The following is a 16,807-nucleotide window of genomic DNA, read 5'->3' on the forward strand; positions in this document are numbered from 1 at the left end:
AGCATACAGGAAAGTCAAAACAACCTTTGGTGACATTAAAAGCAAAGGTGGTAACATTAAGAGTGCAACGGAAATTCCACTGTTAAATTAGAGGAGAGAGCAGATAGGTGGAAAGAATAGATTGAAAGCCTCTAAAAGGGTGAAGATTTGTCTGATGTGATAGAAGAAGAAACATGAGTCGATTTAGAAGAGATAGGGGATCCAGGATTATAATCGGAATTTAAAAGAGTTTTGGAGGACTTACGGTCAAATAAGGCAGAAGGGATAGATAACATTCCATCAGAACTTCTAAAATCATTGGGGGAAGTGGCAACAAAACGACTATTCACGTTGGTGTGTAGAATATATGAGTCTGGCGACATACCATCTGACTTTCGGAAAAGCATCATCCACACAATTCCGAAGACGGCAAGAGCTGACAAGTGCGAGAATTATCGCACAGTCTGCTTAACAGCTCATGCATCGTAGCTGCTTACAAGAATAATATACAGAAGAATGGAAAAGAAAATTGAGAATGCGCTAGGTGACGATCAGTTTGGCTTTAGGAAAAGTAAAGGGTCGAGAGAGGCAATTCTGACGTTACGGCTAATAATGGAAGCAAGACTAAAGAAAAATCAGGACACTTTCATAGGATTTGTCGACCTGGAAAAGCGTTCGACAATATAAAATGGTGCAAGCTGTTCGAGATTCTGAAAAAAGTAGCGGTGAGCTATATGGAGAGACGGGTCATATGCAATACGTACAACAACCAAGAGGAAATAATAAGAGTGGACGATCAAGAACGAAGTGCTCGTATTAAGAAGGGTGTAAGATAAGGCTGTAGCCTTTCGCCCCTACTCTTCAATCTGTACATCGAGGAAGCAATGATGGAAAGAAAAGAAAGGTTCAGGAGTGGAATTAAAATACAAGGTGAAAGGATATCAATGATACGATTCGCTGATGACATTGCTATCCTGAGTGAAAGTGAAGAAGAATTAAATGATCTGCTGAACGGAATGAACAGTCTAATGAGTACACAGTACGGTTTGAGAGTAAATCGGAGAAAGACGACGGTAATGAGAAGTAGTAGAAATGAGAACAGTGAGAAACTTAACATCAGGATTGATGGTCACGAAGTCAATGAAGTTAAGGAATTCTGCTACCTAGGCAGTAAAATAACCAATGACGGACGGAGCGAGGAGGACATCAAAAGCAGACTCGCTATGGCAGAAAAGGCATTTCTGGCCAAGAGACGTCTACTAATATCAAATACCGGCCTTAATTTGAGGAAGAAATTTCAGAGGATGAACGTCTGGTGTACAGCATTGTATGGTAGTGAAACATGGACTGTGGGAAAACCGGAACAGAAGAGAATCGAAGCATTTGAGATGTGGTGCTATGGACGAATGTTGAAAATTAGGTGGACTGATAAGGTAAGGAATGAGGAGGTTCTATGCAGAATCGGAGAGGAAAGGAATATGTGGAAAACATTGATAAGGAGAAGGGACAGGACGATAGGACATCTGCTAAGACATGAGGGAATGACTTCCATGGTACTAGAGGGAGCTGTAGAGGGCAAAAACTGTAGAGGAAGACAGAGATTGGAATACGCCAAGCAAATAATTGAGGACGTAGGTTGCAAGTGCTACTCTGAGATGAAGAGGTTAGCAGAGGAAAGGAATTCGTGGCGGGCCGCATCAAACCAGTCAGTAGACTGATGACTAAAAAAAAAATGAGAAACCGCCCGAAAACCACACCTATGCTGGCCAGCAATCCTATCGCTCAACGTTAATCCGCCAAACAGACACGACTCTGTGCCGGCATACCTCCCCGTCGCAGAAGCGGCTCTCTCCGACGCAGTTTAACAGGAGCCTGGCCGGTTGTTTACGTAGCTGACCAGTCACGTGCGCCGTCCACTTATGTCCTACATGATACAGACCGTCGTCTCTCACGTCCGTTTGCTTCTAAACTGCTTCTAAACTTGGTTCCTAAGGTGTGCTTAGGGCTGTTTATCGACCTGAGAAGTAATACAATGACATACGTAGAGGACCAATGCATTATTGAAGATACGAGACAGAATTCATTAAAAGGGTTATTAAGGTTATATAAGATTTCATGTAATATAGTCCCACAGCAACTATAAATTTTTTAAGTGAGGCTGCGTTCGCTTTATACGAATGATCAGTACATACATGTATGTATACCTCTTTATGTTCTACTGTTCGCCTCTTCATTCCAGCGCAATCTCTTAGTTAGTTTCATAGTTTTCGGAGGACTCTTGGCCAAATTAGTGACGTAAAAGTGACTATTGTAAAATCAGTTTTAATTTACTTTTCTTGGTACTTCCCAATAATTTTCATAATGTACTGACTTGCGAGCGATCGTTATGTATCCGTTCGAAGGCTGTACAATCCAGACTCAGTATGTTAATCATGAAAAACCGCCGTGAGGACTGAGGAAATCATCCCAACGAAGAATCATCCGTTCGGTAAAACACTGTGTCCCACTACATGAAGAAGTACATAACTGCCACTGCACGTCCTCACCCGATATGAATCGTCGACTTTTCAAGACCTTTTTTAAGAGACCGGAGGCCTGATCATCGAGTGGTAAGAGTGCCGGACCTTAGGGCTTATCATGAAGCAAGGGCAACCCTTATAGCACAACACTATGCAACGGTGGTTTTCGACGGACATAGTGCCCCAGATACGTTCTTCATTCTCAGATGCACGTCAACCGCTGTTACATCCTTTAGTAGGCAAGAAAATAATATCAGCACGTTGGTTCTATTTGGACACATTTGGTAAAAACGTTTCCCCAAGCACTCGCGTGGGAAATAGCCAAGTGCTACTCTAATCCCTTGCCTTCACGTCGGTGCTTACCTGCATCGGAGTCACGCTGCGTTGCATACACCGATGAGCCAAAACTTCATGACCACCTTTGTCAAAGCGTGTTGCTCAATTTCTGAAGCACAGTACAATAGAAAGTCTGCTTGGCATGGATTCTACAGGTCTTTGACAGGATTCCAGAAGTGTGTGGAACCTGATGTCTACGGAGAGGTCACGTAATTCACATAAATTACGTGATGGTGCTACCCGGGCACGCAGCTGGCGCCCTGTTTGTGGGTACGGACCAGGCACATTTGCTGGACGAAACATCAATTTCACTTCACTATAATGCCCCTCAAACCACAGTAGCACGATTCTGACCTTGTAACACGGACAGTGCCCCACAGCACAACTCTTCTCTCAGCGGCCTGCATCTGTGAGCGGTGCATGTTCTTTGCAGCCATTCGTTCGGACATGGCGTGTAAGGACCCAACCGTCGACCAGATGTAACCAGAAATGCGACTCATTCGACAGGCGACACGTTTCATATTGATCTACAACTCAGTGATGCTGTGCCCACTGCAATCATAACTGACGATGTCGTAGGGTTAATACAGGAAAACGTAGGCTTCGTGTGATGTGGAGCCTGCATCAGAATTGCACTCTGTTGTCAGATCTGCCACAGATCGGTGCCTGTACTGGATTACACAGTGGGGAATCCTCCGATCTCTACGTTTTGTGATGAGACATGGTCATCGAATATCATACGGCCGACTCGTTACGCTTACTTCACCATACTTCACCACTTTTCATAGGTGCTCACAGCAGTAGTGCTCAACAGGTGATCAGCTTCGCGGTTTCAGAGATTCTCGTTTCGAGCCGCAGCGCAACAAAGAAGTGCCCTTTGTCAAACCACTTACATCAGTGTATGTCCGAATTCGCGGCTCGTATCTTCGCTATAATCACTGTCCATTCATCTACCTACATTCATTTCTTACTGGGTCACATGTTCCCAAGACCACCAGGAGGCATTCAACCTGGCGGTGGGCTGTGGTCATAAAGTTTTGGCTCATCAGTGTATACGCTGGAGCAACACCCTCAGACGGAAGGTTTTAGATCTCCCCTGATAATTTAGTACCCGTCTGGCCAACCAGCTGCCCGTATGCCGCATTTGGCCTGCGACTGGTTACCATCCGACCCGGGGGAGAAATACGCCGGTGAAGCAGTGTGACTCTCGCATTGTACTCGGCCAAAGGCGGATTATCGGCTGTTTCCGGCGATGCTCGGCTCGCCTCGGGTTTGCAGTTGATGACACTCGCCTGTGAAAACTGCCGCGTACAATGCCATTTCGTCCCCACTGGATATATACAACAAGCGAATGTCCTGCCTGTGGCTAAAATTCGATAAGTTACTCAGTTTCGCTTGTCGACTTGCATTGTCAATCTCATTCCCGTATTTTATTTCGCTTTTCTTTCTCATATTAACATTAGTAAATAATTCTTTTCCGTTGTGGACGCATTAGAACACTGCAACTGTGGCAGTGATGGTAATTTATAAGGAATTATCTGCCACCAGTAGCTTTTACAGGCATCTATTTTTCCATAGTGACAGGTCACCTGGTATCCCATCTTCAGTTGTTTACATTTACTTACATTCCCTGAATGTTGTTTCTTTACTAAAAGCATTGCGGAAGTTTGAAATTGAAGATCTTAAGGCAGCAATTGTAAAAGGTGATGAGTAAATGTCCACGACGCGTAAATAAATATAAGCATCTGAAGATGGGGTGAACGTAAAATGAATGTACTGCCGAAAAAACGCTTGATTTGAGGCATAATTTGTAGGCGTGGCTTGTTGGGAAACGTGGAGGCACTTATATCGACAAGTTATCCCATCATCAATAACATCATCGACGCTATAGTTCTGAGTTAATGCGCTAGGAGCGCTACTGTCGCGTCACGTCGCTAGGTGGCCTTCGAGCTTAAGTATGTGGATCAGGCCGCCGTGTCATCAAAGGTTGTGCGTGACAGTTTAGTATTATCGGACGAAGTTTGACACATTTTTCACGATAAACTTGTAGTGCTCATAGTTCATAGGTCACTGAACGACCAACGCCGTAAAGACCGCGCTCACCGGCATGTAGTACCCGGCTACCCGCTACGGCCCGAGGATCGGAGTGTGGTGGATTGTAGGAGGAGCTTATATGAAATAATCAGAGGGAAGCTAATCGAATATTACGTAATAGTGGTTATTTCTCTTGTTGGTGTACCGATGAATAAAGAGTCTTATCTATAAATAAAATGTACCGTTTATTAAGAACGTACAAACTGTAAATTCTCTATAAGTTTCTGCTAACTTGTAACACAGATGTTCAAGTGTATTACAAGAAGAAGAATTCTTAGTCACACTCACAAAGACACTCTGACTATAAACATAGCTCACAGCTGGAGCATTTTTCAAATGTTGGGCTCAAGGAGTGCGCTCTGTGCTAGTATTAACGTCGAGTCGAGTAAAGGTAATTCAGTGGCTCAGGAAGGTGACCTACCATAGTGTCACGCACATCAAGCGTTGATGATATTCAGTCACGGACGTTGCAAAGAAGATGACTGTTTCACCTTCCTCAAACTCTGTGCCAATAGCAAGTAGATGTGCAATATTATCTCTCTGCCTCATAAGCTGTGCCGTAGCAAGTAGATGGGGAATATTTTTATTCGTGAAAGAGACGTCGAGACTCACTTAAGAACATGTTCTGTGTCACATTAATATAGTGAGACCATACTGACTTGGAGCCATATATTGTCCTCTGATGAGTTAGCATTTTGAGTGCTTGGGAAGCAGCATTAAATATGTGTTATATATCGTTTTTGATACTCTCTGATGTAAAATTCCACGAAAGACCGATGAATGAAAAAATTATTTGCAGTGTCGTGGACATTTAGTGAGCGTTTATCAGAACTGACAGACGTAATTTGAAATTTATCTTCAAAGGGCATAGCTATACATGCGGGATTCTTGAAACTTTCGCTCTGGTTCAAAATGATTCAAATGGTTCTGAGCACTATGAGACTTAACTGCTAAGGTCATCAGTCCCCTAGAACTTAGAATTTTTATTTTGTCATCATTCTACTGACTGGTTTGATGCGGCCCGCCACGAATTCCTTTCCTCTGCTAACCTCTTCATCTCAGAGTAGCACTTGCAACCTACGTCCTCAATTATTTGCTTGATGAATTCCAATCTCTGTCTTCCTCTACAGTTTTTGCCCTCTACAGCTCCCTCTAGTACCATGGAAGTCATTCCCTCATGTCTTAGCAGATGTCCTATCATCCTGTCCCTTCTCCTTATCAGTGTTTTCCACATATTCCTTTCCTCTCCGATTCTGCGTAGAACCTCCTCATTCCTTACCTTATCAGTCCACCTAATTTTCAACATTCGTCTATAGCACCACATCTCAAATGCTTCGATTCTCTTCTGTTCCGGTTTTCCCACAGTCCATGTTTCACTACCATACAATGCTGTACTCCAGACGTTCATCCTCAGAAATTTCTTCCTCAAATTAAGGCCGGTATTTGATATTAGTAGACTTCTCTTGGCAAGAAATGCCTTTTTTGCCATAGCGAGTCTGCTTTTGATGTTCTCCTTGCTCCGTCCGTCATTGGTTATTTTACTGCCTAGGTAGCAGAATTCCTTAACTTCATTGACTTCGTGACCATCAATCCTGATGTTAAGTTTCTCGCTGTTCTCATTTCTACTACTTCTCATTACCTTCGTCTTTCTCCGATTTACTCTCAAACCGTACTGTGTACTCATTAGACTGTTCATTCCGTTCAGCAGATCATTTAATTCTTCTTCACTTTCACTCAGGATAGCAATGTCATCAGCGAATCGTATCATTGATATCCTTTCACCTTGTATTTTAATTCCACTCCTGAACCTTTCTTTTCTTTCCATCATTGCTTCCTCGATGTACAGATTGAAGAGTAGGGGCGAAAGGCTACAGCCTTATCTTACACCCTTCTTAATACGAGCACTTCGTTCTTGATCGTCCACTCTTATTATTCCCTCTTGGTTGTTGTACATATTGTATATGACCCGTGTCTCCCTATAGCTTACCCCTACTTTTTTCAGAATCTCGAACAGCTTGCACCATTTATATTGTTGAACGCTTTTTCCAGGTCGACAAATCCTATGAAAGTGTCTTGATTTTTCTTTAGTCTTGCTTCCATTATTAGCCGTAACGTCAGAATTGCCTCTCTCGACCCTTTACTTTTCCTAAAGCCAAACTGATCGTCACCTAGCTCATTCTCAATTTTCTTTTCCATTCTTCTGTATATTATTCTTGTAAGCAGCTTCGATGCATGAGCTGTTAAGCTGATTGTGCGATAATTCTCGCACTTGTCAGCTCTTGCCGTCTTCGGAATTGTGTGGATGATGCTTTTCCGAAAGTCAGATGGTATGTCGCCAGACTCATATATTCTACACACCAACGTGAATAGTCTTTTTGTTGCCACTTCCCGCAATGATTTTAGAAATTCTAATGGAATGCTATCTATCACTTCTGCCTTATTTGACCGTAAGTCCTCCAAAGCTCTTTTAAATTCCGATTCTGATACTGGATCCCCTATCTCTTCTAAATCGACTCCTGTTTCTTCTTCTATCACATCAGACAAAATCGTCACCCTCATAGAGGCTTTCAATGTATTCTTTCCACCTATCTGCTCTCACCTCTGCATTTAACAGTGGAATTCCCGTTGCACTCCTAATGTTACCACCGTTGCTTTTAATGTCACCAAAGGTTGTTTTGACTTTCCTGTATGCTGAGTCTGTCCTCCCGATAATCATATCTTTTTCGATGTCTTCACATTTTTCCTGCAGCCATTTAGTCTTAGCTTCCCTGCACTTCCTCTTTATTTTATTCCTCAGCGACTTGTATTTCTGTACTCCTGATTTTCCCGGAACATGTTTGTACTTCCTCCTTTCATCAATCAACTGAAGTATTTCTTCTGTTACCCATGGTTTCTTCGCAGCTACCTTCTTTGTACCTATGTTTTCCTTCCCAACTTCTGTGATGGTCCTTTTTAGAGATGTCCATTCCTCTTCAACTGTACTGCCTACTGCGCTATTCCTTATTGCTGTATCTATAGCGTTAGAGAACTTCAAACGTATCTCGTCATTCCTTAGTACTTCCGTATCCGCCTTCTTTGCGTATTGATTCTTCCTGACTAATGTCTTGAACTTCAGCCTACTCTTCATCACTACTATATTGTGATCTGAGTCTATATCTGCTCCTGTGTACGCCTTACAATCCAGTATCTGATATCGGAATCTCTGTCTGACCATGATGTAATCTAATTGAAACCTTCCCGTATCTCCCGGCCTTTTCCAAGTATACCTCCTCCTCTTGTGATTTTTGAACAGTGTATTCGCTATTACTAGCTGAAACTTGTTACAGAACTCAATTAGTCTTTCTCCTCTTTCATTCCTTGTCCCAAGCCCATATTCTCCTGTAACCTTTTCTTCTACTCCTTCCCCTACAACTGCATTCCAGTCGCCCATGACTATTAGATTTTCGTCCCTCTTTACATACTGCATTACCCTTTCAATATCCTCATACACTTTCTCTATCTGTTCATCTTCAGCTTGCGACGTCGGCATGTATACCTGAACTATCGTTGTCGATGTTGGTCTGCTGTCGATTCTGATTAGAACAACCCGGTCACTGAACTGTTCACAGTAACACACCCTCTGCCCTACCTTCCTATTCATAACGAATCCTACACCTGTTATACCATTATCTGCTGCTGTTGATATTACCCGATACTCATCTGACCAGAAATCTTTGTCTTCCTTCCACTTCACTTCACTGACCCCTACTATATCTAGATTGAGCCTTTACATTTCCCTTTTCAGATTTTCTAGTTTCCCTACCACATTCAAACTTCTGACATTCCACGCCCCGACTCGTAGAACGTTATCCTTTCGTTGATTATTCAATCTTTTTCTCATGGTAACCTCCCCCTTGGCAGTCCCCTCCCGGAGATGCGAATTGGGGACTATTCCGGAATATTTTGCCAATGGAGAGATCATCATAATACTTCTTCAATTACAGGCCACATGTCCTCTGGATGCACGTTACGTGTCTGTAATACAGTGGTTTCCATTGCCTTCTGCATCCTCATGTCGTTGATCATTGCTGATTCTTCCGCCTTTAGGGGCAATTTCCCACCCCTAGGACAAGAGAGTGCCCTGAATCTCTATCCGCTCCTCCGCCCTCTTTGACAAGGCCGTTGGCAGAATGAGGCTGACTTCTTATGCCGGAAGTCTTCGGCCGCCAATGCTGATTATTTATCAAAATTTAGGCAGTGGCGGGGATCGAACCCGGGACCGAAGACGTTTTGATTATGAATCAAAGACGCTACCCCTTAGAACTACTTAAACCTAACCAACCTAAGGAAAACACACACATCCATGCCCGAGGCAGGATTCGAACCTGCGACTGTAGCGGTCTCGCGGTTCCAGACTGTAGCGCCTAGAAGCGCTCGGACACTCCGGCCGGGTTTCACTCTGGTGCGTGCTAAAAACATTGGCAATTCCTTTCCTTATAAGGATGGGAAAGGTCGTCCGTATGAACTTAACACTGAGAAAAAGATTCCACAAGCTAAGAGCATCGTTCCGTTACATTGTTTATTTGGTGTGTTGAATCCTACTGACTATGTCTGGGTTTCGCATAGGTCACATATAGTGGTTAAGCCAGCATTTTCCACGTCTTCCAGAGCTAGAGACTGCTAAAGTAGTGGAGGACTTCCCCAAAGTTTAATCTCATTGACTTAGAAAAGTATCACTGTTGTTTCTTCATTTAGGATTCAGCTATGATGGTTACGTATTCGTCAGACATTCAGCTGGTACAAACGTTGTTCTCAAGCAGTGCCTCATACAGAAAGTAATTACAGATTGCCTACACCAATATATTCCAGTTCATTGTAGGATATTTTCAAGTGTATACACTTATGAATGACCTGAGTAACTTAAATATATTTCTTGACACAAGGTTGAAATTTGTCCTACTAACACAAACAGTTTTCATTAAAACTGATTGGAACAGTACCTGAACCCAGCAACGCCGATACCGATGAGCTTGTTCATGTATTCCGTGATCTTGCCACGCACGTAATCTGATCCATCGTTCAGATCCTGAAGTCCAGTCAGTTCACAGTTGCGAACCTGAAAGTAAGACATAACAACAACAGTTCATACTTATATTTCAATTATTAGGTTCTGTCGTCCGAAACTGGACATCGAAGTGGTGTAAAATGGAAATCTAAGAAGTGTAGCTCAAAAACTCTGGTAGACTACTGGTTCTATCTGTCGTTAGAAAGGTGTGTGTTCAACGAAACGTATCTGTTCATGTAACTTCTGCTTAGTATTTCTTTTTTAACTGCATTCTGGAATCAAGTGAAATTATATTTTCAAGAAAAATATGGAAAAATGACAGACTTTCGAAGATTCCTCCAACTATAAAGTAAAGACAAGTGTGAACAAAGAGAAAGGTGTACTAAATCACTTCGAACTCTCAGAACCTGTCGGTGGTTTCTCGTCGTCGTAGTATTACGAAACAGTTAGATCAGTAAAATTACTCTAATCTACAATGTTTTCACTGCAGTACCGAAGAGGGCTTACATGTTCTTGCCTGGACACGGAAAGTAAGTCTTGCAGCACTGCTCTTCGTGATGCGAAACTTCAGAGAGTATCATAGAAGCAATTTGAAATTTTTGGTAAGGTCTTGTGGGACCAAACTGCTGAGGTCATCGGTCCCTAAGCTTACATACTACGTAATCTAACTTCTACTAACTTACGCTAAGGACAAAACACACCCATGCCCGAGGGAGGACTCGAACCTCCGACGAGGGGAGACGCGCGAACCGCGGCAAGGCGCCCCATACCACGCGGCTACCCCACGTGGCAAATCAGTTGGCACCAGATCGACGATTCCAAGTCAAGTCTTACATATTCACTTTTACTAAGGTCATGTACACTGATGAGGCAAAACATTCTGATCACTGCTCACCGTGATTTTGGATGCCGATTGGTGGTGTTCCGGGCACTTGACGCGGTAACAGAAGTATGTAAATGGAATAGACACCCTAGCGAAGACATGTGTCACAATGGGGAAATCCATTAAGATTAGCGACTTTGACAAAGGGTACATTATTATTACGCAGAGCCCGTGAACGAGTATCTCGAAAACGTAGACGCTGGTCGAATGTTCAAGTACTGCTGTCGTGAGCATCTACGGAAAGTGGCAGAAGAACTGTGAAATTACCAATAGGCGCTAGATGGTTGGACGTCCACGATTCTTTACAGAACGTGGGGATCGGAGGTTTGTCTGCTTCATAAAGCAGAACAGATTATGATCTGTGGCATGTCTGCTGACAGAGCGCAATACTGGTGTACGCAGATCTATTTCGAAGCACATCGTTAATGATATATTGTTGAAAATGGAGTCCCGCAGCAGACCACCCCTACGTGTTCTCATTTTGACCCAGCCATATCGTCAGTTATAACTGCAGTGGGCACCGGGCCGTCGATCCATGGATACGTGTCGCCTTTCCGGGTGAATCACATTTTTGCTACACTAGCTCGATGGTCGTCTCCACAAACGCCGCCACCGACGTGAACGGCGGCTCAAACTGTGCAGCGCACCACGGACGCAGGCTGGTGGGATCAGTATTATGCCGTGGGAGACATTCTCCTGCGCTTGCATGGAACCTGTGATAGCAATCGGAGACCGCTGACGGCTGGAAACCCCCTGCATGCCACCATGCTTGATGTCTTCCCCGAAGGCGATGTCATCTTTCATCAGTGTGTCTGTGTCTCGGAGGCAGAACCGTGCTACAGTGGTTTGGGAGCATTATAGTGAACTCATGTTGATATTTCGACCACCAAATTCGCCTGATGTAAATCCTACGGAACCCACCTGGCTCGCTATCGGGCGTCATCACAGCGTACACATATCATCGGCCCGTTATTTATGCGAATTACAAGACGTGCGTGTGAGCATCTAATGCCACAAGCCTCCACAAACGTACCAACAAGCTGTGGGATCCCTGATACGCAGCATCAGTGATGTATTTCGATCCAAAGGCAGAAAAGTAAGCTATTAAGCATGTCTTAATGTTTTGGCTCATCAGTGTATTTGAATTTATTATTCTTATTTCGGAATGATTTTGATTTAATAATCAAACCCAGTTATGCAGTTTTAGACGGAGAAGCAGCAGCTGCATCGGGAAGAAATCAAGAGAACAGTTTCATACTTGCCGAGTACATTCGAATAGTTAGCGGAAAGGAGGTAGTGTGAGAACGAGAAATTCAATGGAACTGTACCAGGATATAAATGTTTAAATATCACTCTGTCGTGTAGTATATGAATATCTTTTCTCCAAGCAGGAATTGCAATGGAAGTGAATATGTGGAGTATCGTAGTATCACTAGAAATACACTATCTGATAGAAAGTATCCGGACATTCCTATGTAACGCGAAACTGCTTACTACGTATCACGAAAGACTTACCAGCAAGTACAGTATCAAAAGACGCGGGGAGTATTGTCAATGAGAAGCAGTACCATCAGTATTAATTAATTCTGTTTAGAGCAGCATCTAGAAGCATGTGCAACAGAAGTAGAGTTCCATAACAGATCCTATATAATAATAACTATTTACCGAGCACCTGCAGGAAATTATAATCTATTCTTAGATCATCTAAAAGCTCTTTTGGGTTATTTAACAGGAAGAAACAAAGAAATTTTGATTGCTGGTGACTTTAATACAGATTTTCTAATGCAATCTACCAGTAAACATTCACTGCAGTTAGTAATGTTGTCTTTCAATCTAACTCAGACTGTAAACTTTCCAACTAGGATCACTAAATCCTCAAGGACAGCCATTGATAACATTTTTATAGACAAATCAAAGGAACAAAATCATATCATAAAACCTGTTATAAATAGACTATCAGATCATGACATGCAGCTCCTTGTTTTAGATGTAAATTCTAAGCAGATTATCAAGACTGCTAAATCTGAGTACAGGAGAGTAGTCAATCAACCAAAAATTGAGTGTTTTAGAAAACTACTCAAAGATATGAACTGGAAAGATGTTTATAGTGCTCATGACATGAATGAAAAATGTAACACATTCATGAACAATGTCAGTACCATGTTTGAAAACTGTTTTCCTCTAAAAGTTACTCAAATTAAACAGAAGTCTATAATAAAACCATGGATTACACAAGAAATAAAGTTTTCCTGTAAGACAAAAAGGAAAATGTATCTGTCGACCAAGAATAGCTCCAATGCTGATGATTTAGCTAAATACGAGGAATACTGTAAAACATTAAAAAAAGAAATTCAGACGTCTAAACAAATGCACTACGAGAAGAAGATAGCAATGTCAGGGAACAAAATAAAAACAATATGGGATATAGTGAAAGAGCAGACTGGCAGAACCAGAAAGGAACAGGAGCAAATAGCGCTAAGTGTAGATGACACATTAGTAACTGATGGGCATAGTGTGGCAAATCTATTTAACAAGTACTTTATATCCGTTACTGATAGAATGGGACTTTCAGGATCAGTAAATAATGCCCTTGAATATCTGAAACTAGCCTTCACAAATAGCTTCAAGTACATGAATATATCACTCACTTCACCAAAAGAAATAACGTCCATAATAAAATCTTTAAAAACAAAGCATTCTAGTGGGTACGATGAAATATCAACAAAGTTAATTAAGGCATGTTCTTGTGAGTTTAGTACAATTCTAAGTTACTTGTGTAACCAGTCAATTATAACTGGGACATTTCCTGACTGGCTAAAATATGCAGATGTTAAGCCTCCATTCAAGAAAGGGGATAAAGAGATACCATCAAACTACAGACCGATTTCACTTTTGCCAGCATTCTCAAAAATTTTAGAAAAAGTAATGTACAGGCAGCTGCTCAACCATCTGACCACAAATAACATATTATCAAGAACACAGTTTGGATTTCTGAAGGGTTCTGATATCGAGAAGGCTATTTACACCTACAGTGAAAATGTAATTAATTCATTAAATAACAAATTACAAGCAACAGGTATTTTCTGTGATTTGTCAAAGGCATTTGATTGTGTGAACCACAACATTCTTTTAAGTAAATTAGAATTCTATTCGGTCACGGGCAGTGCTGCAAAATGGTTCAAGTCATACCTCACTAACAGGAAACAAAGGGTGTCAGTGCAAGGGACTAGTGAATTAACTCATCAGTTTGTAACGACAACTGTACATATAATAATTTTTTTTCTTTATGAATTCAGATAAATTAATGTAAGCAATGTTTTGAACTTTTTTTCGGTTCGTATCGTGATGTTAAAGAAACTGTGAGTAACTTTTGAAATGAATATTATTATTTATGTTAGATTTCAAATAATGTGGTAATCAAAGGGAAGTGTATTTAATGTTAAAACTATTGTAAAATGTGAAAATTGTAATTTATACACTTGGTCCATACGTAGGTAATGCATTAGGATATGTGTAGTAGAAAACCTGTGGTGAATACCCTACCTGTAGGGGAGCGGGAAAAGGTGGAGGCGCGGGAAGACGCACACTGGCGCGGTTCGGCACAACGGGCTCAGTAACACAGTCGGAGGCGAGCAACAGTCGGAGTTGTGAATCGGTCAGAGGAACACGTACTGTACCGAGGCGGCTACCCAGGAAAAGTGGATTCCATTGAGCCTCGGATGCACCGATTCCGACGACTACTTGGCATGGCTATATTCTGAGGCACAAAGTTGGAAAGATTACGACGCTAAGAAGAAGGAAAGTGCCTATGTAATGAGAGCCTTAGCCGTGCTTGTATGTGTGCCGTGCTGCCCGCTATCTAGCTGCCCGCCAACCGCGGCACCGACTTGCACAGGTCAAACATTTATTTCATCTTTAGAAGTGTATCTGTGTGGACCAGTGTCGAAACTGTTTCTAACTGTTCAATAATAACGTGACTTTTACCAGAATTGCTTTAGCCATGACTTATCCTGATCACTGACCTAGACAGGATCCTTACCTCGTATTGTGCAACCCGAGTATCCTGAACTGAAAGTTTAAAATTAGTGTCAATGAAAATTATCAGCAGTCAAACCTTTGCTATAAAGAAGTTTACAGTTCTGTGTGTTATTGCAAATGTTGGTAAAGAACAAAAGTATGACTAAATTGGAAGAGAGTTTTTTGAATTGAGTTAGCGATGTTATGTAATTAATTTGAGACAGAACTAATGACAGTTACATTATTCAGAAGTAAGACAAAAGAGTAGTTATCCACAGATTGATAATTTTGAGTGTTAATTTGCCTTTCAGTACTTAATAGTTTCAGTATAACGACCATAACAGTTTCAGCCCCCCCCCCCCCTTCTCTTGTCCATTCTTTCAAACTTTGAAATGTGCTGATCAGATTTGACCAGTAAAGTTAAGTTCTATATTGAACCTAAGGATATTAGTGTTGTTTTCCAATTTTAATAGTGACATTGTATGTGTGCTTTCAAAACTGCTCAGTCTAGGACAATCTATGCCCGATTTCAGTCTGATCAATATACAAAATGCAGTTCGTAGTAATCATTGCTGTGTGGTGTTGTGTAAATTTATCTCGTCCAAATTAGTACAAAAAGAGAAAGCTTTAGTTCAGTGGATTTTTCTGGTTCCAATCTTTGCCATATAACGCATCATTACTACGTGTTACTATGCTTGTACATGCACCCACTTGTACAAGGAAAAACTCACTCATTGCCTAAGTAGGCTGGCGACCGAATTATTAATTATAGGTAGCATCTACTGTGTGTACTTCTTGTCTATGCGAAAGAGTAATTATACTTTACATTTGCTTGATGCATCACTGTAGTTATTGACTGAGTACAAGTCCGATCTTGCTTCTATTAGGTACACGCGGTCAACTTATGTACTAAAATCCTTGTTTATAAGGTGAAGCCCGTGAACTTATTACAGTACATGCTTTATACAGCTAACGTACGTCCGAGTAGGGCGGTAGCGTTACAAGTGGCTTCCCGGTGACAGGACATCCAGTTGTTGTCGATTACAAATTAACGTAAAGATCGAACAGTGGATGTTCAGTGGCACGAATAGCAATAAAGTTTAGTAAAATAAATTACAGTGAGCGTAAAGTATAATAGTGTGGTATAGTTGGCATTCAATATGGACAGGAACGTAGGCAGGGTAGATGCGCCAAGCGAAATGGAGAATGCGGCTGGCAGTAGCAGGAGTTTACGTGGCCAGATAACAGATGGCGTTAGCGGAAGACAATTGGCGTACATGCAATACCATGAACACGTCAACGAACAGATTGGAATGTCGAGATCGTCTCGAACACAGCAAGGGACAAAACAGGAAGTAGAGGGTGACTTGGTAGATGATAGTGGGTACGTGAACGAATCCACTGACATGTTTGATTCACCACAGATAAAGAAAGAACCGAAAGAAACTTCTGAAGTAGAATCGGAACACATCGATCCTGTAGAACAAAACAGTATAAAAATTTTAAGTATGAACGACTTATTTGAACAATTAACCAAACAAATTGCAGGACAGAATGAGCAGCTTAAAACACACGTTGACGAGCAACTCAAAACACAGGGACGTCAGCTCAAAACACAGAACGAACAGCTTAAAACACACATTGACGAGCAACTTAAAACACAGGGACGTCAGCTCAAAACACAGAATGAGCAACTTAAAACGCACGTTGACGAGCAGCTCAAAACACAGAATGAGCAGCTTAAAACACACATGGATCGAATTAAAGCACAGGTCGAAGGACAGGGAATTAAAATTAGTAAACAAATAGAACAGGTAGAACAAAAAGTGGGTAATTTAAATTCTGTGGTAAATACTCTGAAATTTGAAGTTGATACCATTAACAAGAATATGGATACTATGCAGGAGGAAATTGGAAACATTAATAGTAGATTCG

The 16,807-nt window shown here is 41.7% G+C and overlaps 1 protein-coding gene across 1 annotated transcript in view; it reads right to left on the reverse strand.

The window, feature by feature from the left end:
• LOC126236517 (alpha-amylase 2-like) overlaps positions 1 to 16,807 on the reverse strand; it is a 102,129-nt gene that overhangs the window by 20,034 nt on the left and 65,288 nt on the right. Inside the window, exon 5 of the mRNA XM_049945882.1 lies at positions 9,908 to 10,023. Coding sequence (XP_049801839.1) covers positions 9,908 to 10,023 — 116 coding nt within the window. The remainder of the gene's footprint in view (positions 1 to 9,907; positions 10,024 to 16,807) is intronic.

Source organism: Schistocerca nitens, chromosome 2 (genome assembly GCF_023898315.1).
Source record: "Schistocerca nitens isolate TAMUIC-IGC-003100 chromosome 2, iqSchNite1.1, whole genome shotgun sequence".
Taxonomy (NCBI): Eukaryota; Metazoa; Arthropoda; class Insecta; order Orthoptera; family Acrididae; genus Schistocerca; species Schistocerca nitens.